The sequence below is a fragment of the Heloderma suspectum genome, chromosome 4 (assembly GCF_057233095.1).
Source record: "Heloderma suspectum isolate Gila_16-S chromosome 4, 16-S_ref, whole genome shotgun sequence".
Classification (NCBI taxonomy): Eukaryota; Metazoa; Chordata; class Lepidosauria; order Squamata; family Helodermatidae; genus Heloderma; species Heloderma suspectum.
In genome coordinates, this window is record NC_139461.1 from 263,729,585 (window position 1) to 263,756,114 (window position 26,530).

The 26,530-nt window shown below is 42.0% G+C and overlaps 2 protein-coding genes across 10 annotated transcripts in view; one reads left to right on the forward strand and one right to left on the reverse strand.

Annotated features, from left to right (window-relative positions):
- Positions 1 to 9,642, forward strand: part of PPP1R12B (protein phosphatase 1 regulatory subunit 12B) — a 163,494-nt gene extending 153,852 nt beyond the window's left edge. For 4 of the 5 annotated variants that reach the window (XM_084853609.1, XM_084853611.1, XM_084853618.1 and 1 more), the window contains one exon: positions 3,619 to 9,642. In XM_084853609.1, coding sequence (XP_084709735.1) covers positions 3,619 to 3,705 — 87 coding nt within the window. In that variant the 3' untranslated portion in view covers positions 3,706 to 9,642. The remainder of the gene's footprint in view (positions 1 to 3,618) is intronic. The other variant, XM_084853610.1, reaches the window with a different exon arrangement.
- Positions 13 to 26,226, reverse strand: LOC146348621 (synaptotagmin-2-like). Of its 5 annotated transcripts, none has more exons than XM_084853626.1 (5): positions 26,166 to 26,226; positions 18,815 to 18,967; positions 17,134 to 17,305; positions 14,431 to 14,588; positions 13 to 1,304 (listed from the first exon to the last, which is right to left on the reverse strand). In XM_084853626.1, the coding sequence occupies exons 3-5, from the start codon at positions 17,252 to 17,254 to the stop codon at positions 1,218 to 1,220; spliced, it is 366 nt and encodes a 121-aa protein (XP_084709752.1). In that variant the 5' UTR covers positions 17,255 to 17,305; positions 18,815 to 18,967; positions 26,166 to 26,226; the 3' UTR covers positions 13 to 1,217. The 5 variants fall into 5 exon arrangements, with proteins under 5 accessions (XP_084709752.1, XP_084709750.1, XP_084709747.1 ...); XM_084853624.1 differs by having other exon boundaries at positions 18,815 to 18,996; XM_084853621.1 differs by having other exon boundaries at positions 18,815 to 19,000.
- Positions 26,227 to 26,530: the final 304 nt, after the last annotated feature.

Sequence of the window (26,530 nt, forward strand, 5' to 3'; positions counted from 1 at the left end):
TTCCCCATATGGGTTCTGTATCAGAGAATGATCTCCAGCATAATGATAACTTTATTCAGGGTTTTAAAAGACTTTATTGGGTAAGGGGTGAATGAAAGAACAGAAATCCAACTGCCTCGTTGTGTTCGAAAGGTATGCAAGAATAATGCAGTTCTGAACATCCCGGACATACTCCTACCTAAATGTATGTGAGTGACCAGAATTGGGTCATATGGATCATCGTTAAGGATGGGTACATATTGATTAATTTTATGGCATGCTATGGTATCTGGTATGAGTTAGTAGTGATGCAGTCCAGCTGTGTTAAAAACCACAGTCTTGTCACTGAGTTCACTGTGGAGGTAGAGTGTATTTTAGCTGTGTTTTGTGAGTTGCTAAAGTCCTTCTTCCTAATTGTGTGAGTAAGATGAGAGACAGTAACTACAAAGATCCAAGTCATCATGCTTGTGAAGGGCAATAGCTGGACTGTTTTCATAGACAGATGCAAATTTGATATATAGGAGCAAATTAGTAATGTAAAATGGTAATAGGTTATCATGATAGCTTTCTCATTTAGGTGTTGTAAACTCTTAAAATCTGACATTCCTATACTGCTATAATGTAGTACTATCTCTTTCACATCAGCCTTTATATCATAGAAGGTAGCTAATATGCTATTCAAGCTCCTGACATCAATCAAGTCCAGTTGCAATGCTAACCAAATTTATAGAAACATTAAGAGACTAGCTATTTGCATGGATGAAAAAAAAAACACAGGAGTCTCAATCAAGAGACTTAGTTTTATAGAAATTGATTTAAAAAAATGCATGAAATGGAGAAAAATAACTATTTAGCCCAAATACTAAATATAGATGGTAACAAATTAAAAAAACACAGAGCTAATTCAAACCAAATGAAAGCCATATTTTTCTTAAAACATATAATTAGCCTATGACCTGCATCAGCAAACATAGTTATATGAAATAGTACAGTTGTTTTGTTTTGATTTTTAAGTAAAAGGACTAGAGAGGTTCATAGAGGATACGAGTGTCAAGAACTGAGGATACCCTGAACAACCCTATCATAATACTTTGGGTTTCCCTGATAGGTTAACTGTGGAAATTAGATGTGTGTCAGCAATTAGTGTTTAATTAGCATCCTATGTTGTTGATCTTTCTGAAGCATCTTGATCTTCTCACTGTTGAAGATTGGAGTCTAAGACTGGATAGATTGGTGCATTATCCTTGATGATGATTTTCTTTATTATTGCAGCAGGATCCAGTTAACTTTCTTTGGGCTGGCAGCAGGTGATCACTTCCTCCATACTAAAATTAGATAAAGATTTAGTCAATACCTTCCTAAGAATATCATGAATCAATATAAATATTTAAAGGATGTAGAATTGTCTAGCAGAGAGGGCCATAGCTCAGTGGTAGAGCATATGCTTTGCATGCAGAAGTCCCCAGTTCAATTCATGGCTTCTCCAGGTAGGGCTAGGAAAGAATCCTGGCTGAAACCCTGGAGAGCTGCTGCCAGTCAGTGTTGACAGTAGAGGGCTAGATGGACCAGGGCTATGACTCGGTATAAGGCAGCTTTCTATGTTCCTGTGCTTAAGATTGCATTCGATGTTTTTGGTCTCCCTAATGAATGTTTAAGGAACCAGGAGAACTTCTTGCCATAGTGTGAGAGTTGAAGATGCTTGTACAAATTTAATGAAGCATTAAACTATTTGCTGATGTTTTGACCTTTCCCAAAGGTTGTAAGTTATACATGGTGTTTTCTTTATGTGCTTGGCACCTCTTACCGTGATACGTTATGCTCACTACATTTAACAGTTGTAATCAAAAGCTCCAAAATATTCATACTTTTTAAGGACTTGATTCACTGAAGCAACACTCCAGTGAAGGTCTAGTTCCTTTGATTTCTTTCCCCAGCTCCCTGCCTTATGTTGCAGTTAATTTGACTAAGAGGACTCTAAGGTACCACATTTCTTTGCAGATGCTAAACAAATGACTTTAATAGCATTGCAGAGATACATCATTCAAATACATTGTCTGCTAACTCACAATGGTGTTACTAAATTTATCTGGCATACATTTTTGCACTGCAGAGTACAGTGCGCTTCTAGGTATTAATGGAAATACTACTATGGCTAATTCATCCCCCAATACATATGTTTTTATGGTTTTTGTTTAATGTGAATTCGTTGAAAGGGAAATCATCTAGTGAATCCTGCATAAATGTTTGGGGAAACAAGCTCCAGTTCTGTTGTGTGCCATACTGTAGTTTAAGCAGTCTTTCTTTTTCTTGTCCACTACTTAAAATTACAGGAACTGCCTTAATTTGACCAGTCAGCTCTCCTGTTTGGGCCCATGTGGTTCCAAGGAACTACTAAAGGATGCCATTGGACTCATGATAGAACTTGGTCTTACAATCCTCCTTTTCCTTAATAATCTCACCTCGCTGCCCCACTTCCCTATTTTAAAACTAAAATAATGGTGATACTCTTTTTCAGTGTTAATAGAAGCATATAGAAAGTTTCTGACTATTGTTGCAGGACTCATCCTGCATTGAGCAGGGGGTTGGACTCGACGGCTTTGTAGGCCCCTTCCAACCCTACTATTCTGTGATTCTACCTGCCTCTGGTCACACCTTGGTGTGCAGCTTAGGGTGAAACCATGAATCTCTGATATCACTGCATCAACCTTTACAGAACCCTGTCTTCTTTTTGTGAAACTTGAGTATGCACATTTGAATGTTGCTTGAGTAACCCACTACCACTTTAATCTCTGTTTTGCTGAACACACAATGCACTGGGAACCTGCTATCAATGGGAGAAACTATTGGCAAGAGTTCATCAAAGCACATTTTCCAAAAGAAAACCTATCTACACAAATTCGAACTTTTTAGGCTACTTAGTGTGTGTGTGTGTGTGTGTGTACATAGATGTTTCCTTGATGCATTTTAAGGATGGATTTGAATAATTTACATGGTAATATCAAGTTTTTGAGCAAAATGTCTCCCCATTACTGTTGCTTGCATGTGTTGAAAAGGATAGTGATAAATGCACATAAGATGTAACAGAAATCCTATCTAACTAGGCTTTTGGTTCATAATTGTGATGGTACACATTAAAAGTGTGTTGTGTAAATCTACCCTAAGTTTTCTGGAACTATACAATTTGCCTTCAAGTTTTAAAAGTGAGCAATCTGTCTTGCATGGGCTTTATTCATGTGTTTTAAAGCACAATATAACAAAGTAAGTGCATTTCCTAAACTGAAGGAAAGCAAAAGAGTGCAAGTAGCATTGTCCAGGGTGGTAGGCTTTTCACGTTGTACTAGATTACAATTGTTCTCCAAAATTTACTCATGACTAATAGCACTTACAGGTATATTTACGTGTTAATGAGTGTAAAGTGTAACCTAATATATTCGCTTGAGTGGGTGCTACTCTGTATACGTGAGCATTTAAAGGTCAATTCCATGTGTGACAAATATGGCAAATATACAGCATATGTTGTATGAATACCAGATTGCTGCTGTGTGGGTGGCTATGTGTTTCTTCCCCACCATGGCTGCAAAAGAATTTGGGGATAATCAATACTGACATGTTTCTATGCTTTGTCTTGTCTTTGAACAGGTTTTGACAGAGCTGAAGTCAGACAATCAGCGGCTGAAAGATGAAAATGGAGCACTCATCCGGGTCATCAGTAAACTGTCGAAGTAGTATATTGAGCATATGCTGGGCACAAAGAGGAGATTTCTGTGCACAAACTGCCAACCTTGCCACCTGCTTCTGATCTTCCAGTTGAAAGAACTGCTGGCATTTCAGTTGGCCACACACACGGTTCCTTGCACCTTGCTGGGCATTCCCATATTGCACAGTGCTTATCCTGCCCCTCTTCCCCAAACACAGCATACCCTACCACATTTTATTATTTTTGGAATGTTGAAATAACTCATTCAAAGGGACGAAGACTGAGCTGGCATTGTCGTAGCTGCCAACCTATCTGCTGTAAGTCCCATATCCGTCCACCATAACCTAACATAAAGAAGCATCTACTGTAATAAGTGATATAGAAGTGACTGTATAACATTGACCCAACATGTCTTAAGATGCTGCCTTGGAGGAGGAATAGGGAGTGAAACTGGGAATTGTCACTGAGGATTTATCAATCTCCCTTCTGGAATTTGGAAGTCTGCAGTCTATAAAAACCACAGTGACTTATTTCTCTGGGAGTCTGACATCGGTTACTTAGCTTGGAGATTGATGTTCTCCATATGTCTCAGTAGCTGACTGGTTTATTTAATGTAAGATTTTAAAACTAATTTAATTTGGGGGGGGGCAATCAATGGTTCCCCATTCTGTTTTGCTTCGCCTTTGCACACACCTCACCTCCAAGGTGCTTCCTGCTGTTCCCTTCCATGGTTGCCTTCTCTGGTACTGTTTAGTAATAATGTGGTCTTATAGCCTCTGCATCCTTTGGCTATCACTTTTTCCTCTTGACCTTTCAAGACTTCTAGTGGCAAGACAGCTAACCAGCAAAGATTGCTTATTGAATTTCCAGTTGTATGAAATATCCATGCAGGTAGTACCTCTCTGCACAAGACACCAACATAACTTTTTATTAGCAAGGTGACTCATTTTTCTGTGAAATAACATTGCATGAAAACCCCTGCAAAGTACCTGGGCAAACAAGTCGTGTTTCTGATAATTTTCAAATGGACGCAAAATCAGGTGAAGATGAGAGCGTTCTTGATTTTTAATGCAAAGCAAAGTTGATGGATAGAGGTGCTTATCCCAGTGGAAGATGATGACTCTCAATCTTGGTGGGAAGTCTTGACAAAAGTACTGCATAATGTTTGAGTATTTTAATACAGTGGTCATTTGCACAGTAGTAAAATATGAAAGAGTCTGCATATAATGAGGGCATCAACAACAGGATCTGCATTGCTCAAAAACCTGTTTCTGTGCACACTGGAAATGAATGAATTCACTTTTATGGATTCTCAGAACGTAACTGCTTCAGATACTGTGTTCCTCTTCAAAGAACCAGATTTCACCTGCGGAACCTATTAAGAAGGTTTCTCACCAATAATACGACATCTTGCCAATGGGCTTGGTTTCTGTTTTCCTAGTGTTCTTTTTCTTCCAAAGCATGGTATCAATTTTATGAAGCTATAGTTTTGGTCTAGCTTTAGATAGTTCTAATTGGTTAGAAAAGAACCTTTGGGATCTGAGAATAGTCACTCATGAATAGGTAAAAATGAGCAGTGGCAGTACAGGCATTTCTCTCAGCATTGCTCTGTGCAGCAAAGTGCATGATCTGTGTTTGACCTCTTATGGATCATCTCCATGACAAAGACATGGATGGCTTTCCTTCATATTTTAGCTTTTCCTTATCCATATGTATGTTTTTCCTTCATTCCTACCTGCTGAAAAGAACTAAATGGAATTCCTTTAAGAGCCAGTGATGATGACCTCTGAATTAGCCAATTAAGGTGCTTGCTTCTGGACAAAGGTCTCAAATTCTGGTATGGTGAATGGTTTTTGCTTGCCAATTTTGAACAAAGAGAAGTAGATCCTGAGTTCTCAGCAAACCATTGCCTTTTATTGGCATGACATTCTGTATCATCATCTTTGGAACAGCTGATAATAAGGATTCAGGATGGGTCAAACTATTATTTGGTACAATTCCATATACATTACTACTATTCATTGCTTTTTTAAAATCCACATTTTTGTATGTTTGGTATTTTTTGACACTTCTATTACTATCCAATGTGTTTCGGACCTAGATAGACTTGGCCAGGGAAGGGGATTGCTTTCTCTACTGTGGAACCATAATGGGTCTCCATCTCCTACTGTCCAGAGAGGGGGCTAATGCATGTGCTGATCTCTCTATTGCTTATAATCCGCTCTGTCGTGATTCTTGCATTTTACTATTGCCACTTCTTAGCTGGAGTATAGCAGGTTAAACAAAACTCAGTTTTAATTACACAATCTTAATGACAGAGATTATGATCACTGGTACAGCATGAAGGATGGTGCCATAGGAAGTCAAGACTTTTAATGTTGGAATTTGACACATAAACATGAATCTGTCTAAGCTGAAAATTGTGTGAACAAATTAATCCTGTTGACAAGGCAAAACACTGGCTATAATGTAGTGCTATGGGGAAAAAATCAGATTATTCTGTGGGGGGGTCATTGAAATGAATGTGGCAGCAAGGTGTCATGCATCTTGATATTCTGGGCATCAAGGTATGCATTCTGATAGTACTTCCTTATTTGAATACTTACGTTTGTCTTCTTTAAGAATATCTCAAGGCCTCTGAATCAATCATTTGAACCACATTTTTATCCCAGCACTGAAACGCTGGCCTAGTTCAGGTGATCATATCTTGGCTTAATAAGCTGAGATATGAATAAGGCTTTTGCCCACAGATGTAGCCCATTCAATCCTCTCTTCAGACAAGGCATGATCAAACCAGGAAATTGCTAACCATAGTTTCCCATTTTGACTCACCTGAAAAACTATAGTTATTAGCTTCAAAACAAGACAGAATCTTAAGTCACGGTTTGAAATTGATTTTAGCTTCTGCCTTCCAAAGCTGATTCAGGTGAATCAGGAAACCATGCTTAATTAGAAACTTCTTGGTTTAATCATGGCTCGAGCAAATGGGTTTCATGCACAGGCAAAAGTCCTGTTTATATCTTGGTCAATGACTTGGTCGATACAGTTTTTAACTGATAGAGCAAACTTTCCTGAAGAATTCAGCAGTGCCTGCTCATAAGCGGATTCATGCCTGTTTTTAAGCAAATCTGGAGAGAAAATACTACTACTACTGAATGATGATTGCTTCATATTGGTAGGTTTTCAAGTTCAGAAGGATTTTATATAGTGTTATAATTGTGCAGTCTGCTAGGACATTCTCTGCATACATTTCAAATTATGTGGGTGAAACACTGATAGTTTATTTTGCAACGTGAAACAGGAAGGTTTTCCTTTAAAATAGGAAATGGACCCTTCTGCCTTACTACTTTCTTACTCCCAAAAGCTTTCACAGCTAAATGTACATCACAAGATGTACTTGCATGTCTACGGTCTTCTTCCACATCTATGTTGAAGTTCCTGTGCAACTTCCTTGACTTAAGTAGCATAGCTTAGAGTAATAAAGAAAGAGGACATGGGTTTCAATGCTTGGAAATGGTGAAGGTAAAGTTTTAGATGGGCAACATGTTGGTCAAAGCAAAGTTTCTGATGAAACTAGAGGTGTGCAAAAAAAGGACTAAGCTGAGGAAACAAATGCAAATAAGAAAGAAGTCTTGAGAGATGACTTTGCGTTTGCTTGGCTTGTGTTAAGAGGGACTATGTTGTATTTTAGTAATATGGATGAACCACTGTTATATGAGAGGAAATGGAACAATCAATGGAAAACCATTTCAAATGGGAGAAAGGAGATATAGCCGCAAGAGCAAGTGTACTTGACTTCATCAGTATTTAATGACGGTTGATGTTGTACAGTATGGTAGCATCTGCTCTCTATAGCCATATTGGTTTACTGTTATCAGAGGGAATTAATGGATGAATCTAGAGATCTGACCAGATGTGTTTCAGCCAGTCAGGGAGCAGCTTATATCCAGGAATGCAGGGAGTACACTGCATTCTGTCAAATACGCTAACTTCAGACTGGTTAATAGTTTCTACTCCATATGGACTTAATTTTGATTACTGGAAGCCACCCTATAGAAATCTGATAACATAGTCATTGACACCATAGCACTTCCTTTCATTTAAGGCCTATAGATGCAATCAAATCTTGGATGTTCAGATAAAACTCTGTTTCCCATGGAGTAACCTGAAATTCTAAGAGAAGCCATGAAGCTATTTGCCAATAAATCAAATCAGTGCAAATAAATTATATGCAGCCCCTTGGCTGTGCTTGAGTAGACAAGAGACTTAACATTTGCTTTTCATTGGGGGAAGGTCAGGTCTGTTCCTGGCTGAACTGATGGGATGATCTGAAACATTTAGGTTAAAGTGTATTGTGCCACTGTAGACTCTAATAATTCCCAGGTTAGTAAGCTTAATGTGTGAGTGTAAATGGTAGAGAGCAAAACGTAGGCCCTTTCCCCACTTATATCTGATACATTATGATTTGAGTCTCTTCCTCCCCCCACCCATTAGGTAGATGATAGGAAGCTAAAGCCTGGGACTTACTGACGATGGGTTGGATCCAGACTTAGGCATACTTACTGTAGATCCGTTGAAATTAATGTGACTTAAGTTAGTTATGATCAACTTAAGTCCCATTGACTTCAGTGGGTTAACTCTTAGAATGACTGTCTGGATCCAACCCTATGAAAAGAAATCAGTGCTGAAATCAAAATACACTTGAGAAGATTTCTGTTGCATCATGTTTGCTTAACCCCATAACTCAGGGGTGGTGAGCCATTTCAGGTCTGGGGGGCCAGATTGCCCTCCAGATAACCCCTTGAGCTGGATGCTGTCAGGGGTTTATGACATTTGTTCAGAATTAGAAAGTTGTCAGAACATTTCTGGAGGATTTTCTGAATCTGGTAGTTGGGTGTTTATTAGTACTTGAAAGTAATGATATTTTTGTAGGACTTCCCGCAAGTGAGTCAGTTGACAAACATCTCCATTCCTCACTAAGAATGTAGTTTGTCTTTTGCACTCACATTGCTGCAACTTCTATACAGCCCTTCTTCATTTTTGCTATAGGTTTGGTGTAGGTTGCTTTTCAGCATGCTTTCATCTTGGTTTTCCCCACTCCGCTTGGCCTGCTGCCCTATTAACCTACCTGATGTTCAGAATTCAGCTTCTGAATTTGAAGTCCAGCACTTGTGGATGTATATCTCCCTTCAGAGATATAAAGAATGCAAAGTAGGGGCCTCTTTCAAAAGGCATTTAATTTCAAGTTTTCAAAATCCCCAGGGTCTTTTTATTGAATGATTTGTGTTTGGATCACATTCACCTTCATGTTTGAAATCTTTTTGTGTGATTCTGCTTAGAGGCAGCATGTTCCAAGAAGGGTGTTGTTGTTTTTTTACCAAGATCACTCCGTAGCAGCTCGCAGGTGAAATCAACCTAACTCCCAGGGGCAGTTCCTTTCCCCTGACAAATATTCTCTCTTTTCCTGGGGCAAGTTGGACCCTTGGTGAATGTAACTTTCAGGGTGTTCTCACTAAAACCTCTTGAGTAACAGCAGGGCCAAAGCCCTTGTCACAAGATCTGTCATGCTTCCCCCTCACCCCCCTTTAGCTCATGCTGTTGAGGAACTTAGTAACAAATCCTCTCTGCAAATGCTAACTCCTGGAAAAGAGATAGTGGTGTTCTGATGTTGGCTCGCTAACTTCCCACATGCAAGTATTCTGTACTTACCTGTTTTAAGGAGAGTTTTACAGATCTTTGTAAATACACTACTTGGATAAAAGACTAGCCTGTGAGTGATGGAAAAGAATGTATTTTTATGCAACTTTTTGAGTGGCCTTTCAAACTCTGAGATGAATGATTTTTGGTTTCCTGATTGTTATATAGTATTCTAAGTATTATATGTTTGAAAGTTTGGGAATAATATTCACATCTATGATGCTTGTAAACACAACAGTATTTATAAATGAATAAAATAAGTGCTTTAAGTCTGCCTGAGTCTTTTATAAATAGCAGGGACATGGTCCCCCGCCTCTTCATTTGAATGTTCACCCTCTGTAGAGCCCTTTGATTTCAGTTTCCATTGCCTTAGTCAAATGGGAAACCTGAAGCAGTGGTTAGAAATAATAGCAACACATTAGTGTGTGGATAAAACAATGTGGGGAACCAAGTCACTGTAGAACCTATGACCCTTCTTAACCTAGCATTTACCAGATTTACCTGTCATTGGGAAGATCCACTAGTGCAAATTGAGCAGGCTTTTAAATTGTTATGAGGAGAGAGATGAATTCCAATCTGAATTGGGTATAGTTCAGAGTTCAACCACAGGAGAGGTATGAAATCTGATATTGCTTTGCCTGGCTTCTTATGAAGTGACAGATAATAGACAAAGGTATCTATCTTCACATCTTGAAAGCAAGTTGCATATGGGAATTTGTGCTCCTAGTGCTTGGATGTCTGTACATAATTGCCTCCACTTCAGTCCACCAATTTCTTGTGAACTCTGATATGCATGCACACACTACACCTACTTGCTGGACTTCCCCATGGGCTTTAACAAGACATTAGTCTGAATTAAGAGACAAAAATGAAGAAGGTGCCAGTGTGGTGTAGTGGTTAGAGTGTTGGCTGGACTTGGGAGATCCGGTTTCTAGTCCCCACTTGACCATGGCGCTCACTGGTTGACTGTGCCAGTCATTGACTCTCAGCCTAACCTACCTCACAGGTTGTTGTGAGGATACAAATGGAGAGGAGGAAGACCATGTACGTCACTTTGGATTCCTTGCAGGAGAAATAAGGTGGGATTTAAGTGTAATAATAAATAGGTTGCCCACTAAGTGCAAATACTGTAAAGCAGCTGCTCCTTAATAGGCTGGTGCATTGGAGGCCATCCTTGAAGTTCCCTAGACTAGAGGATGGCTTGTCAGTGCAAGAGCTGCTTCCAGAAGGATGTGGGAAGGAAATCCAGGGGACAAGGAGTTTGGGGAAAATGTGTACATTAGAGAAATTCACACAAATTGGCACCCCAAAAATACAAATTTCCATGCAGACTTAAAAACAAACTTGCACACTAATGTGTAAATGGGATGGAACATGCTTAATCTTGAAAATCTGACTATCTCTGTGAGATCGATATTGTCAGATCCGTCCATCTCTAGATTTGACTAAAATCAGGTAGGGTGAAACATTTTTAGATGTGTCAAAGTCTACAATGCTTTGCAGGAAGTGAAGATTTCTAGACCACTGGATATCTGGAGTTTCACAACCCTTTATACTCTTGCCATACCGGAAACAAGTTTTTAAGTTTTTATTACCCCTGAGAATGACCTAAAACACAACTAAGTGGGTGGATCTGACCCTCTGTACCTCTGTGTTAGCTGGTTATGTAATGTGTATTATTAATTGTACTCTGGCAGAATGAAGTATGGTCATTACTACATTATATTTTACCAGCACAACACATAGAAGTGATGTTAACAGGAAATTTACCACAATGCACCTAAGGTCTATTTTCTAATTGCTAATATAGAGGCCAGTGTTGTTTACATATAATTATATATACCTTTCCCAGGGCACATCACGTTTCACTTGTCAGTGTTGAAATTTCTCAGTCATTTTAATACTTGCTCTTCAAATATCATGAGATCTTCTATTAGTTACTCTTCTTACACCTCTGTGCTCCGGTACTCCTGCTCATTCACTCATAGACTTTGTTACAAAGCACACCTAAATTATGTTGTTTTGGGAACAGGTAGCTTGCATGTGGAAAGATTGTATTCTGGCCTTGGAGAAAGGCATCACGAAAAAGGCGAATGTTATTTTGGGCTGCATTAATAGAAGTATAGCTGCCAAATCACGTGAAGTACCAGTTCCCCTCTACTCAGCACTGGTTAGGCCTCATTTTGAGTACTGCGCCCAGTTCTGGGCACCACACTTGAAGAGGGATGCAGACAAACTGAGGAGGGCAACAAAGATGATCAGGGGACTGGAAACAAAGCATTATGAGGAGAGACTGAAAGAACTGGGCATGTTTAGCCTTGAGAAGACTAAGGGGAGATACGATAGTGCTCTTCAAGGACTTGAAAGGTTGTCACAGAGAGGATGGCCAGGATCTCTTCTCGATCATCCCAGAGTGCAGGACACGGAATAATGGGCTCAAGTTACAGGAAGCCAGATTTTGACTGAACATCAGGTAAAACTTCCTGCCTGTCAGAGCAATATGACAATGGGACCAATTCCTTATGGAGGTGCTGGGCTCTCCCACACTGGAGGCATTCAAGATGAAGCTGGACACTACCTGTCAGGGATGCTTTGACTTGGATTCCGGCATTGAGCAGGGGGGTGGACTCAATAGTCTTGTAGGCCACCCCTACTATTCTATGTTTCTAAGAGCCTCCATTAGGATTATTCAAGCCTGCAGAACTGCACGTGTGATTTTTTTGCAAACACCTTTCTAGTGAGCCCATTGTGTCCTGATTTCCTTTATCCATCCTTGCTAACACGTGCAAATTTCAGATCTTGGCTCAAGGCAACAGTCAAAGAAGCACCCACACAGAAATATTTTCTGTTGGTTTTTAGCCTTCCATTGTAAGCCAGATGGAAGAAAAAAAATATAGCTAGTTTTACTTTACTCAACCTTTTAACCTTTCTTTACATCTTTACCTTTTAAAACCCTGAAACACCTAGAACAGAATTGGAATGGGGAAAGGCAACTTTTCCCTCAAAAGACTGACACAGGGAACAGTTTGCCCTGCCAAAGCCTACGTGACTGCTTTTGTCACCTTAGTGAAGCGTTATGTTTAAGGCAATTGCCAAGAGATCCTCCTGTCTGTCCATCACTTGTACCTATGACATCCAGAAGACCCATCTTTTTCCCTCTCCCCTCATATCAGGACATTTTCATATGTCTATTTTCTTCTTAAATCCCTGCATTTGCATATTTCTGACCCCTCCAAAATACTCTCACATTCCAACCCCCACCTCCCATTCAAATCATCCCAGGTCACCACTCTGATACCCTCTTTTCTCCCCATTCTACATAATTGGCCACACACACACTTTGCTAGAAAGGTTCTCGTACTCACAGATTTGGGGCTGGCATTTGTCTCCCCCTTTAAGGGCTAGTTTTCATGTATGCTGTTTAATTCATTTGTCTTTAAAATGCCACAGTTCCATCAACCCTTTTGGTGTCCCCCCACCCACCTACCCACACACCTATATTGTTACCTTTTAACCTCCTTGGTGTTAATGTCTTTTGGATGTGCATTTCTAATGTCCCTGATGTGTGATTTTTAATCATTTTAATTTATCTTTAATAAAACAATTATTTTCAAAGACCATGTCTGTGGTTTCTGACTCCCTCAGCTTTGGGGGTGTTGGTTATTCCTACGGAGTCAGAGTTCAACACCAAAACATCATTCATACGTGTGCCGGGTTTAAAGTATATAATGGGCACACATCCCTGTAAATCAGAGCATACATTGTAACAGTTTCTACATCATCCATAATTTTTAGCATTCAATGCTCCAGTTTTCTTCAATGCTCCAAAGGGACCACAATTATATTTTTGGATGACACTGGCTGAAGTATAAATATTTTGAAGACAAGCACAACTATATCCCTGCTCTAGCCATGTGTAACATGGAACAGAGCATGCCACTTGCAGCATGGAGCAGATGATGCCACTTGCCTGTAAGTTCTGTTTACATTTTCCTGTGCATGTTTTAATGTGGTTTTGTTATAGAAAAGCTGGAGGATATAACTGAGAGCATCTCCACACCAGCCTAAAATCCCGCATTCAAAACAGGGCTTTCTGCTTCCATTTTAAAAACAGGATCACGACACCTCCCTTTACACGCGCTTGCTTCCCCCCTCCTTTTCCCCCTTATCTGAGTCTTCCGTATATTTCATTATACAGCCGCTAGATGGCGCTCCTCTTATTGCGGCCTCTGTGAGTGAGCAATCTCAGTAGCAGGATATAAGCTCCCTGTGAAGAAGCCCTGAGAATCTGTCCATCAAATACATACCCACCCACATGATAATAGTTCTTACCAGTGAGCTTGTGTGCATTATTTGTGTGAGCCAAACAGACTGGATAGCTGGCTGGGTGTGCTTCCCAACAGCTGCTGGCTTTCTAAATGTATGAGATATGCAAAAGTCCAGGCATAGTTTTACAATGGAATATACCTGATCTCAGCCTTCCTCAAGCAAGCTGCCTCCAGATGTTTGGACTACAACTCCCAACATTCCTGACTATTGGCCATGCTCACTGGGACTGATTGAGTTGAAGTCAAAAACATCTGGAGGGTGCCAGGTTGGGAAAGGCTGCCCTACCTAATTAGTAGGGGTTAGTGCTATTGGGTTATTCCTGTTGCTTTCAATGGAATTAGGGCTGAAGACAGACAGACTTCTCTATCATTCCCTGTCCAAGTGTCTTAAGGACTACTGTCTGGTTCAACCCAGGGCTGCAATCCTAAGCATACTTACCAAGGAGAAACTCTGTGACATTTACTTCTAAATAAATAGGTGTAGGACTGGGCTGACATGCCTACTGCCCTGACTAATATCAAGGTCCCAGTTTTGTGGTGCAGATCATAGGGCTGATGCTGCAGCCACTGCTAGCCCCATCTGGGTGGGGTTTACATGTACTTTCTGTATATAAAGAATGGAACTCTTTGCTCATGCATTCTGATACATCCACTCTTTAGTCAGCAACACAATCAACTGCTCCTCAAATCATGCTAACTGCAGCATTGCAATTGATCTTCCCCTTTTACCTGATCTTCCATGTCTTTCATGTTCATGGCATTCTCTGCCTCCTCTTTGTACTTCTTCTTCTTGCAGCAGTATTTCTTGCAGATGCAAAAGGAGCAGATGAGGATCAGCAGCCCAGCTACAACTGCTACAGAAAAGGTGATCAGGACCCATGGTGGCACTGTAAAAACAAATACAAAACATGCCTGTGGTACAGTCATTACTGCAGTCAGACTATAATAAGGAACTTACAGTGGTGACAGTGTGGGATGGAATGCAGCTATAGGACACACTACACACCTCCCAGGAGATTTGTTTATTTGAAGAATGTTTCCACTCTGCCTTTCAGGCAATTTATTGCAAAAACTCTAGAATATTCCTAAAAGTACCAGTTTGAACTTCAGGCTAAGACTGCAACAGACGTACCCTGGGAGGAGCCCCCATTGAACTCACGGGGGCTTCCTTCTGAGTAGGCACGTCTAGGATGGCAGTATAGAATATCCAGTTCAATGGGTTCAGTGGCTTGTGAGATGGGTTCAGTGGCTTGCCACATGCTGAAATGGGTTCAATGGCTTGCCACATGTTGAAAGGCAAAAAGTGAGAGGGCCAGGGCAGTGTTCCATCATTTAGGTGCCTAAAAGGCTCCATCTCCCACCAACTGCACGCCTGAGCGCAGGCCCTCAGATGTCACGGGCAGGTCCGTATGGGCACCGTTAAATCCTATACATAGCATTTTCCAAGTACAGAACATTTTCTACCCCTTTTGATTTTTTTTTTTTTTTGCAACGAGTCATCCTTTTAGGGAACTTCTTAAAGCCTAAAATCAATCAGTTTGCAACAGATTTGAGTGGTTTCTCATTTAAAAAAATAATTTTTCATTCCTTATTCTCCATTGTTTCACCTTGAAAACCATCTCCAATAGATTAAAACCTATTTTCCAATGAAAGTCTCCTCTCTCGCTTTAGCAGAAAACCACTAAGGTGAAGATAATATTTCAGGCCACTCCAGTAAGGTTCCTGGATAACATGCTGTGGCATATGACCTGGTTCAGAGATTCAAACTGTATTGTCAGTACATTGGCGACCACCAACCACCTGTCTACTGTGTATACAAGTCATATTTCTTGTACAACCAGATACCATCTGGAGCCAGTTCAATACTTCACTCTGATATGGGCAATACAGAATTCTAATTCTTAAGAAACTCGCTCTCAGACAAGATTTGTCTTTTTGTCTTTTACTTCAAAGTATTAGCATAACATTACTAAATACAAGAGCTTATCCCTGCATAAATTCAAACACATGAAACATCTAACATAATTCTAAAACAAGGCTTAAAAGCAGAGTCAAGTACATTTGCTAGTTCCCAATGATAATATCAAGCTTACCAGGTTGATTCTATAGGCAAGATGTTAAGGAAAGCTGATCCTAAAGGATAGCTTCCACTGTTACGTGTTCTGAGTCTTCTTTATATACTTTTTGGATGCTATAAAATATGTCCAGATTATTTTTACTACAGTTTATATTTCTTATCCTAGAATATCAAAGATAACCTTTCTACTTTAAATCTTCATATGTCTAAATAAGATTACTGAATTTTGAAGTTTCTTATCAATGTTAATGGGCATACCAACATACTATCTAAACATTTTAGCTTTCTTTGACATGTCACAGGTATATTTTTGACACATATTTCCTTGACATCACCCTGTCTTGTGAACTTATTTTTCTTACATATTTGCACTCTGGAGCGAGGCCCCATGATCACATATCTGGTGGTCCATCTGGCCTAATAGCTACTCTGCTAAGTGAAAGTCGTAACCCTAAATGTAACATTGACACCTCCTTATCTGGATTCCTTTCTAATCAGTAAAAGGGTACTAATGATCTATTTCTAATGGCCTGTTTCAAATATCTCCCACCTGGCAAACCCCAGAGATAAGACATTTTAATTACTCTTGGGTGAGAAGACTATACTGGGTGGTATTAGGCATTAGAATCTGATTATTAATTCCAGAAATCTCTTGGAGGCATTTGATTATAGAATTTCCTAATAAAGCAGTAGTGGTAAGATCATGCAAGTATTAAAGATTTGCTTGATCTGCCACGATGCCTAAACAGTTTGATCCTTACCAAAATGGTGTCTCTGGGTATACAACTTTGCCATTTTGCCCACAGGTCATTAACAGTCTTATCGCCAACAGGTATAGAGAAGAGGGAATTCATGGCAACTCACACAAGCTTGGTCCTAGACCAGCCCTTTGCATTCTACAGATATAAGCAGGGCTAGAAAATGCAGTGATGGGACAAGCAGACTGGGGTAAAAAAAGGTAAAGGTGTCCCCAACCAGTCGTGCCCGACTCTAGGGTGCGGTGCTCATCCCCGTTTCTAAGCCGAAGAGCCAGCGCTGTCCGAAGACACTTCCGTGGTCATGCGGCCAGCGTGACTGAACACCGAGGTGCACGGAACGCTGTTACCTTTCCCGCCGAGGCGGTGCCTATTTATCTCCTTGCAATTTCTTGCTTTCGAACTGCTAGGTTGGCAGGAGCTGGGACTGAAGACGGGAGCTCACTCCGTCACGCGGCACTCGGGTCTCGAACTGCTGACCTGCCGACCTTCCAGTCTGCAGCTCAGTGTCTTAACCACTAAGGCACCGCGGCCCAAGACTGGGGTACCGTATCATTTTCAGATGTTTTTAAGATAGGATAGCAGATGTGAGCTACTTACAGGGAAGGGACGCAATTTCATTCATGAACTTTTCTTTAAGCCTGGCAAATACATCCTCCTTGTTCTCCACTGGGTATGAAAACTGTGTTATGTTCTCCACTGACATTGTTGGTGCCCCCATTGTAACAGCTTGAATGGGTTTGGGCTTGGGATTCACTGTTCTTGAGGTTCCCTGAAAAACATAGTTGGTTAGGTCAGAAACAGCAGCTGAGGCAAGATGCTTGATAAATAACTATTTATTCATTGAGGTATGTCAGCGGGTTAACTCATATTAACAACAGCCCTAAGCCAGTCTTAGACTGCACTGAGCTGCTTCCCACCTTCTAGCCACATGACTTACTTCCTCCTGCTAGAGGACTGTATTGGCCCGAGGAGCGTAGCCAAGCCATTTGTAGTGTTAGACGGGCCTAAAGATCCATAATGCTTGCTTAAGTTCATTATTGGTGCAATTCCCATGCTAGTAAGCCTCTGAGCATGTGCAGATGAGTCAAGGGCCAATAACAGCCTTCTCAGTGCATTCCTTACGAGGAGAATGTCTTATCTCTGATGTGCCTGGGAAGCAAAGTCTGTTAACAGGTCCTGTGCTTGAGAACCAAACACTGCTAGCCTGTGCGGGGAATGAACGCTAGGGGCATGTGCTGCTGAAACGCTGCTTATTGCTAACCTGTAAACTATAAGATCCATAGCACTCAGTGGCTCGGGGTTCAGAGAAGCTGTCTGATCCAACCACTGGGTACACCTGTGTGCTGTGTAAGTTACTCAATAAAGTCTCCTTGTAAGCAAACCTTTCAGTCTGATTCATCACTATCTTGGCACTTCTAACCTAAGAGTTCAACGCCCACGGCTGGGGCAACACAAGGACCTCTCAAAGTTGGACTTAAAGCAGCCTTCCCCAATGTGGTGCCCTCCAGATGGTTTGGACTACGACTCCCAGCATGTCTCACCAATGGCTATGCTGGCTGGGACTGATGGGAACTGAAGTCCAAAACATCTGGAGGGTACCAGGTTGGGGAAGGCTGTCTTAAAGCAGCAGTAACATCTACTATAGTAGGAACTTTCATAGTACAGGCCAGACTGTCCCTACACTGTTTCACCTAATAGCAAAAGCAACGTTCAGAAATGCTTCTTCAGTATGATGTGGCAGGATTCATCCTGGAGACGTATCTTTTCAGAGATCTCTGCAGGCAATTTTGAGAAATATTGACTGCTGAAGAAGGCCCATATACATGATACAGGGCCAAAAAGGCCCATATACATGATACAGGGCCAAAACACGTTGTGCTACTTCCAGGAATCCAAACTGTCAAGAGTGCACGTTTTCTTTACATATTATATTTATTTACATTTCTTACACACCCAAGAGCCGAAGCTCTTTGGGCTTACAAAAATTAAAACCATAAAATGCAAGACGATAAAATACATTATAAACATTTAAAAGTTTAAAACTACAGAATAAAAATAATAACAAAATAAAACCTATCCACAGTGGAAAGATTTAAAATGCAATACTAGATTTAAAACAAAAACTGAAAAGCTAAAGTGCCTGGGAAAATGTTTAAAAGGTTTTCATGTGGTGCTGAAAAATGCACAGTGTGGGTGCCAGGCAAGCCTCTCTGGAAAGGTACCTTTCCACAACCAGGGTGCTATAGCAGAAAAGGCCCTCCTCTTAGTTGCTACACACCTCATTTGGTGGGAGCTCCCAGAAAAGGGAGCCTCATGTGGCGCAGAGTGGTAGGCGGCAGTACTGCAACCGAAACTCTCCCCACGACCTCAGTTCGATCCCAGCGGAAGCCAGGTCTCGGGTAGCCGGCTCAGGTCGACTCAGCCCTCCATCCTTCCGAGGTTGGTAAAATGAGTACCCAGCTTGCTAGGGGAAAGGTAGTCACGACTGGGGAAGGCAATGGCAAACCACCCTGCTATAGTCTGCCATGAAAGTGCCAGCGAAAGCGGCGTCCTCTAGGAGTCAGCAATGACCAGGTGCTTGCACAGGAGGAACCTGTCCTTCCCTTTCCCCAGAAAAGGACAGCTGAAGACGATGTTAGGGTCCAGGCAGGGGTATATGGGAGGTGATACTTGAGGCAACCTGGACCCAAGCCATTTAGGACTTTGTTGGTTAATACCAGCACTTTGAATTAGGCTTGGAAATGGACTGGAAGCCAGTGCAGATGGAAGAGTACTGGCAGAATATGATCATGTTGGCCTGTGCCCATTAACAACGTCACTGCCCTATTTTGGGTCAGCTGAGTTTTTCAGACTGTTTGCAAAGGGAGCCCCATGTATAATACATTGCAGTAACCCAGATAAGATTATGTTGAGTCTAGCCACTTGTTCGAGACTGACCATGACTTGGAGCATCCATAAATATCTATCAGTGAAAGATAGATTTGCTCAATAATTTTAATGAAGAATGGAAGAAATAACTATGCTGAGAATCTTTACAGACAGGGTTTAAAAAACCTTTTTCCCCCACAGTTTCCAAATTTCCAGATATTTTACATCTCTAATCTTACATAAAATTATTGCTATTATGTTATTTTTAAAAATCATTTTAGAGGAGTAAAGGCCAGGTAGCAATATATGAACATCTCATCTTAAATAGTTTGTTCATCATTCTAAAAAAATATTTCAATATCCAAAATTGTTCAATTTTTCATATTCTTCAAAAAACAAAAACAAAACGGTTTTGTAAAAAAATGGAAAAAAGGGGGGGGATAATGTTTTCCCCTCAGATTTTCTGATTTTTTTCTGGGCCTTCACCTCTCCAAGCCAGCATGACAGGGTACTAGTTCATCAATTGAGAAATGGGTCTTGCTACGAAGTATGCGTTAATTTACATGGATGTGCATATCACATACAGTCAGGGCCAGAAATATTGGAACAAGGATAACTGTTTTGGCAGTTGGCCTCTGTACACCACCACATTGAAGCTGAAAGGAAACATACCCAGATGGGAGAGAAGTCAGGACTTTCAGCTGTAATTCAAGGGGTTTGACAAAAGTGGAGCACTAACCATTCAGGAAGGACAGCCAGTGGCATACACACACACCCATCATTGGTGGCTCATAAGTAATGGAACAAACCAACATCATCTCAAACTTAAGGATTGCCTTTAATACCTGGATGAAAATCCTTTGCAGTCAATGACTGCCGGTTGAGATCAGGTGACTGACTTGGCCATTGAACAACATCCCACTTCTTTGCCTGGAGAAACTCTTGGGTAGCTTTTGCTGTATGTTTTGGGTCATTATCCATCTGCAGTAGGAAGCGGCGTCCTGTCAGTTTGGCAGCATTCGGCTGAACCTGAGCAGAAAGTATAGCCCTATACACTTCAGAATTCATCCTGCTGCTTTTATCAGCAGTCAGGTCATCAGTAAACACCAGTGACCCGGTTCCATTGACAGCCAGACATGCCCATGCCATAACACTGCCTCCACCATGTTTGACAGAAGATGTGGTATGCTTTGGATCATGAGCTGTTCCTTTCCTTCTCCATACTTTTCTCTTCCCATCATTCTGGTACAAGTTAATCTTGGTTTCATCAGTCCAAAGAATCTTATTCCAGAATTGGGTAGGCTTTTTTAGGTGTTTGCTAGCAAAGGCTAATCTGGCCTTTCTGTTCTTGAGTGTTCCCAGTGGTTTGCACCTTGTGGTGAAGCATCTGTATTTACATTCATAAAGCCGTTTCTTGACTGCAGATGTTGACAATGACATGCCTACCTCCGCAAGAGCATTCTTGACCTGGCTAGATGTTGTGAAAGGGTTCCTCTTCACCCTGAGCAGAATTCTGCGGTCATCCCCTTTAGTTGTCTTCCGTGGTCTTCCAGGCCTTTTGCTGTTGCTGAGCTTGCCAGTAAATTCCTTCTTTTTTCAGGATGTTCCAAACTGTTGCATTGGAAACAGCAGTAATTGAAGGGATTTTTTGTTTTTGCTATCTCTCTGATGGGTTTATCTTGTTTCCTCAGCCTAATGATGGCCTCCTTCACTCACATGGACACCTCTTTGGACCTCATGTTGGGAGTTCCAGCGAACAGCTACCAAATGCCAATGTAACACTCAGAACCACCTCCAGGCCTTTTCTCTGCTTGACTGATCATGGGGTACCCAGGAAACAGGCCACACCTGGCCATGCAGCTGCTTGTCAGCCATTCGTTCCATTATTTATGAGCCAGCAACGATGGATGTGTGTATATGCCACTGGCTGTCCTTCCTGAATGGTTAGTGCCCCACTTTTGTCCAACCCCTTGAACTACAGCTGGAAGTCCTGACTTCGCTCCCATCTGGGTGTGTTTCCTTTCAATTTCAATGTGGTGGTGTGTGTACAAAGGCCAACTGCCAAAACAGTTATCCTTGTTCCAATATTTCTGGCCCTGACTTTACATGTAAACCAAACACATCCAGGAGGGATCTTTTGGTGTTGAACTCTTGGTGCTTAGGAAAGCCTGATACCCACAAAAGCTGAGAGAGTCAGAGATCGCAACAAGGTCTTTGAAAGCAATTCTTTGTTCTGTTAAATAAGAATTTAAAATGAATTAAAAATCACACAACCGGGGAATTAGATTCACACATACATCTGGGGAATCAGAATCATACATTAACACCAAGAAGGTTAAAGATAACAAGCATTTAAAGTCAGTAGTGAGTCTAGGTACACTGGGATGAATAGAAAATCATAGTGTGTGTGTGTGTGTTCAAAAGAGAACAGTTATAGTTTTTAGCAAGGGTTGTGTGTGTGTGTTCAAAAAAGGGTGATGGAAATGGGGCACCTCTTAGCGAGGTGTGAGTGCGTGTGTGGGGGCGGGGGGTTATCATAGAGAAGGGAGAAGAGAAAGATGTTTCAGCTTGGGATAATTTGAACGGAGGAGAAACATAGCGTTTCTATCTGTTAGAGTAGGATAGTGAAAGAGTTTGAAGGAGGGATTTAGAGCAAATGCAGGGGTTCTGGAAGAAAGTGGATGGACAGGCATAAAGAGCAGCAGGGAGTTCTAAAGCCAAGAAGTTTTGGAGTTTGGAATGGGGTGGAATATTAGGAAAAAGAGAGGAAAGGAGAGAAGGAAAATAGAAGATAATGCAAAGATTTACATCTCCGTATCTGCTGTTTTATGAAGTGATGGGAAGCTCTGTCGAACTCCTTCTCTGGAAAAGAAGGGGAGACAGGAGGAAAAGAGGCAGGATGGAAGGAATCCTCTTTCCTGCCCTCCTTCTCTGTGTAATGGGGTTCTGCATGGACCCAACCCACCTCAGAGGCCACTTCAGGGCTTCTGAGGCAGGCCCGATTAGTTTTGGGCTGATTTGCCCCCTCTCCCCTGACCTGCTTCAGCCTATGGAGCTGAAGTGGGATTTGGACATCTGACTCCCGCTTTGAGGGCCCCCCTGACGTGCTGCCCAGTCCCCAACTCCAACTACCTGCAACACAGGTCAGGAGAAGGACAGAAAAGTCCTGGTATATTTAAATGAAAAGATATGAATGTGGGGGAGTATCTGGGGACTCTGGACTATTGCTCTGGGGTTCCCTGTGGATAATTCTGGAGGCTAGAATCTTCCCAAGGCTGTACCCCACTAGGGATGCTGGAGAAATCCTCAATGGATTTAAATCCTCTGAAATCTGCAGGGGACCAGCTCTCCTCGCATCTTGTTGGCACTGGCAGGAAGAAGAGGTGGGTTACGTGCCGGTTGCAGATTTTGTCTAAACTTTTCCCTTTAAAAATGGCAAGACACACAAATTGGCTAGTGAATCCCAATCCAAATATCTGAGCTCAAAATTGCAAAAATGTAGGGCACTCAAGAGGAAAGTATAGTTGGAGACTTGTAGAGAAAATCTAAGGACAGCAAGCATGGTAAATGAATTAACAGTGTCTCCCATTCAGGGCTTTTTAAAATGTGCAATCAGGCACAAAATGTGCAGTTCTAAAACAACATTTATGCAGTTCAAAAATGCAAGTCATGCAAAAATTGTATTAAGTTAGCTGATGTAAAAAGTGAGCGATAAAGTGAAAAGCAAGATACGTAGCCCAGGCTCCTGTAGAACCCCAGATCCTGATCAAGTACAGCCATTCCGCCACCCCATCCTGGCTGAAGACAGTCCCTGCAGACTCTCAGTAACAAAGCGTATGTGCACCCACAGGGAAAATGCACAGGCGTGCTGTAAAGGCCTGTGCTATGTCTGTGAATTATCTCAAGGGGGAGAAGGTGACCAGGGTGGCTCTGCATCCTCTCTTCCAGTCCAACCCCCTTCCCAGTTTACCAGACAGTCTCGGGAAAGGCTTCTGTTTTCGTCTTTGAAAAAAACAGTTGCATGGCAGTAGATGTGCTGTTTAGCCAAATGCCACCTGAACCAGCTCCAGTGCTTTACAGTGCAGCACATCTTGTTTGTTTGTTTGTTTGTTTACTGAATTTCTTAATCGCCCATCTGGCTGGTCACCTGGCCACTCTGGGTGATGTACAGCAATACAATTTTAAAACAATAAAATTCTACTTTAAAACGTCCTATTTCTAAAAATACCCTAAAAAAAAAGGTAAAGGTGTCCCCAACCAGTCGTGTCTGACTCTAGGGGGTGGTGTTCATCTCCATTTCTAAGCCGAAGAGCCAGTGCTGTCCAAAGATGCTTCCGTGGTCATGTGGTCATGACTGAACACCGAGGTGCACGGAACGCTGTTACCCTAATCCACCCCAAATGCCTGCCTGAGCAACCACATTTTTAACACGTGGTGGAGGCTCATTAAAGAGGGGGCATGGCGGAGTTCCGTAGGGAGGGAGTTCCACAGAGCGGGGGCAACCACAGAGAAGGCCCTCTCCCTCGTCCTCACCAGCCTAGCTGTCCTGGCTGATGGGGCAGAGAGAAGGCCATCCGAGGCTGATCTTGTTAAGCAGCCTGTCTGGTGTTGCTGGAGGCACTCCTTAAGATAAGGCTGGACCAGAACCATATAGGGTTTTAAAGGTCAAAACCAACACCTTGAATTTGGCCCAGAAAACAACTGGTAACCAGTGCAACTCCTCCAGCACTGAAGTGATGTGATCACGCCGGCAACTGCCTTTAATCAGGAGAGCCGCTGCATTCTGTACCAGCTGCAGCTTTTGAACCATCTACCACTGTGTAGCTGTTTGGCAAAAAAGACAAAAAAGAATGGACTTCTGATTCCTTTGAGGATTGGGACAGTCCTGAGGAGCATCCCTTGAAGAAATCTCCAAGAGCCAACAGTTGCATGAAGGGGCACTGGGCCTTTTAGTGGCCAGAGGTAACCCTCAGAAAGCAGGGCTTCAGTCTTGATTTCCCAAGCCAAGACTATAAAGCTCTGGTCTATAGTTGCCCCAAGTCAGTAATGGACAACTTGTTTTACCTGCCCCAGCTGCAGGATTGCTGCCCACGGTACTGAACTCTGGCCATGAAAGGAGCATCTCCAACCTGGTCTGTGGTCCTGACCTTGCCTCAACACCAGCCTGGTTCTGGAAATGTGAGCCTGCCTTTCTCCATCTCGCTTGGGCTGTTGTCTCCTCTTGGTGGCAGAGATTTTGATGGACCAGGATACCTGGAAACCCTTGGCACTGAAGTTTCTGGCTACTGTTGTCCCCAAAGACATGGGTGGGATAAAAAGGCTCAGCTTAGATCCTCTGTTGGCCAGCATTGGGGCAGATCTGAACTATTGGTCTGGACTTGATATTAGTTTACAGGGGGCTGCATTCATTTCTTAAAAACTAATATATAGTTTTTAAGAATATAGCCGTGCTGAATATATAGCCGTGCTGACTATATGTTCTAAGGGGCCTACCAGTGTCAATAGTATCCACTTATTTCAAGAAAACAAATCAGCTGGGGGGGGGGGGGCAGTATTTGCAGTGGAAACATTGTTTAGCAACTTCTCTTGCACCAGATGCACTGGGGCCATTCCAAATTTAGATCAAGCCAGATTCAAGTGGAACTCAGAGGAAAACATGACTATTACAACAGCTGTGGAACTCTGCATTCACCACAATAGAGTCTTTGCCAATGGATTTGAGGCTGTGCTTTATACAGCAAAAATGGTTACTCCGGGATATTGGGCCCCTACCTGGCATAACCACAGCTGGAGAACTGGCTCCTCAGTCAGGGGCAAATGGGGTTTTAATCAGGGATCTTAACACCTCCTACAAATTTCAGGGCATGGATCCCACCTGACTAGATCCATAAAAAGTTAAAGGTAAAGGTGTCCCCAGCCAGTCGTGTCCGACTCTAGGGGGTGGTGCTCATCTCCATTTCTAAGCCAAAGAGCCAGCGCTGTCCGAAGACGCTTCTGTGGTCATGTGGCCGGCGTGACTGAACACGGAGGTGCACGGAACGCTGTTGCCTTTCCCACCGAAGCGGCACCTATTTATCTCCTTGCAATTTCTTGCTTTCGAACTGCTAGGTTGGCAGGAGCTGGGACTGAAGACGGGAGCTCACTCTGTCACGCAGCACTCGGGTCTCGAACTGCTGTCCTGCCGACCTTCCAGTCTGCAGTTCAGCGTCCATACATAGAACCAAACGATAGGGTAGACAAGAACACTTTTAATTGCTAAACGTGTAATTCTCAGACCCTGGAAGTGGAAGTCCCTACAAAACCATGAGAACAGGATTGAAGAAATATTAACTCAAGCAGTCTCGCAGTAGTTAGCATAGGTGAGGCAAGGAAATCTCGGAAATGTGGAAGAGTTTGGGGTGGATTCTTGGAGCAGTACATGGTGTAAACTTGGACTGTGCAAAGAGGGACAGAACTTATGTAAAGCTTAGCTAGAAATCAGAAGTGTTTTGTATTATGTATATTATTTTACACACACACACATTTTATCTTTCCCTTAAAGATTCCTGAAATTACGAATAACGGACTTTCTCATCTACCTCCTCTGAACTTTGTATTCTCCCTTTCTGAGCTCAACAGCAGTTTTTTAAATTAACAATCTTAATTTAAGAGAAAAGCCTCCTCCAGCAAGTTTTGGAGAAGAGATGGGAGATGAAGATGGCCTTGTGGGGAAAGCTGAGCAAGAGTTGCTTTGTCCGTTATTTAAGCATCTTTTTACCTACCTGGCCGATACCTGCTCAGAGCCGAGGGATTCTTCTGGATGAGTCTGATAACAGCGTTTCCAGCTGGATGAAGCCGAACACTGAGCTCTTGGGTTGGTCCTTTGTATTTGCGGTGCGGTCAGAGGGGGGGATTTAGGAGTTCTCATTTGCACCATGGTTAACAGCAGTGTGCTGAAGAAAGTAAAGGTCTAAATACATTTTGTGTTTGCAAAAGAACTGATTTGGCTCTTGATTAAACTGGATTTTGGGACATTATTCTCCACTGACTAAAAGGAAACCAAAATGACAAAGGCGAGAACTCCCTGAACTGTTTTGCGTTTAGAACAGCCTGGAGAAAGGAGGCGGAGACCTACTGGGAAATCTCT

What these genes read in the sequence shown, in the direction of transcription:
- LOC146348621 (XM_084853623.1), bottom strand. Translation starts at nt 17,254, where the DNA reads ATGGGGGCACCAACAATGTCAGTGGAGAACATAACACAGTTTTCATAC. An exon ending in TGAAATTGCGTCCCTTCCCT is followed by an intron (nt 14,589 to 17,133) that starts GTAAGTAGCTCA and finishes TTGTTTTTACAG; the next exon opens with TGCCACCATGGGTCCTGATC. An exon ending in TGAAAGACATGGAAGATCAG is followed by an intron (nt 1,305 to 14,430) that starts GTAAAAGGGGAA and finishes ATCTAATTTTAG; the next exon opens with TATGGAGGAAGTGATCACCT.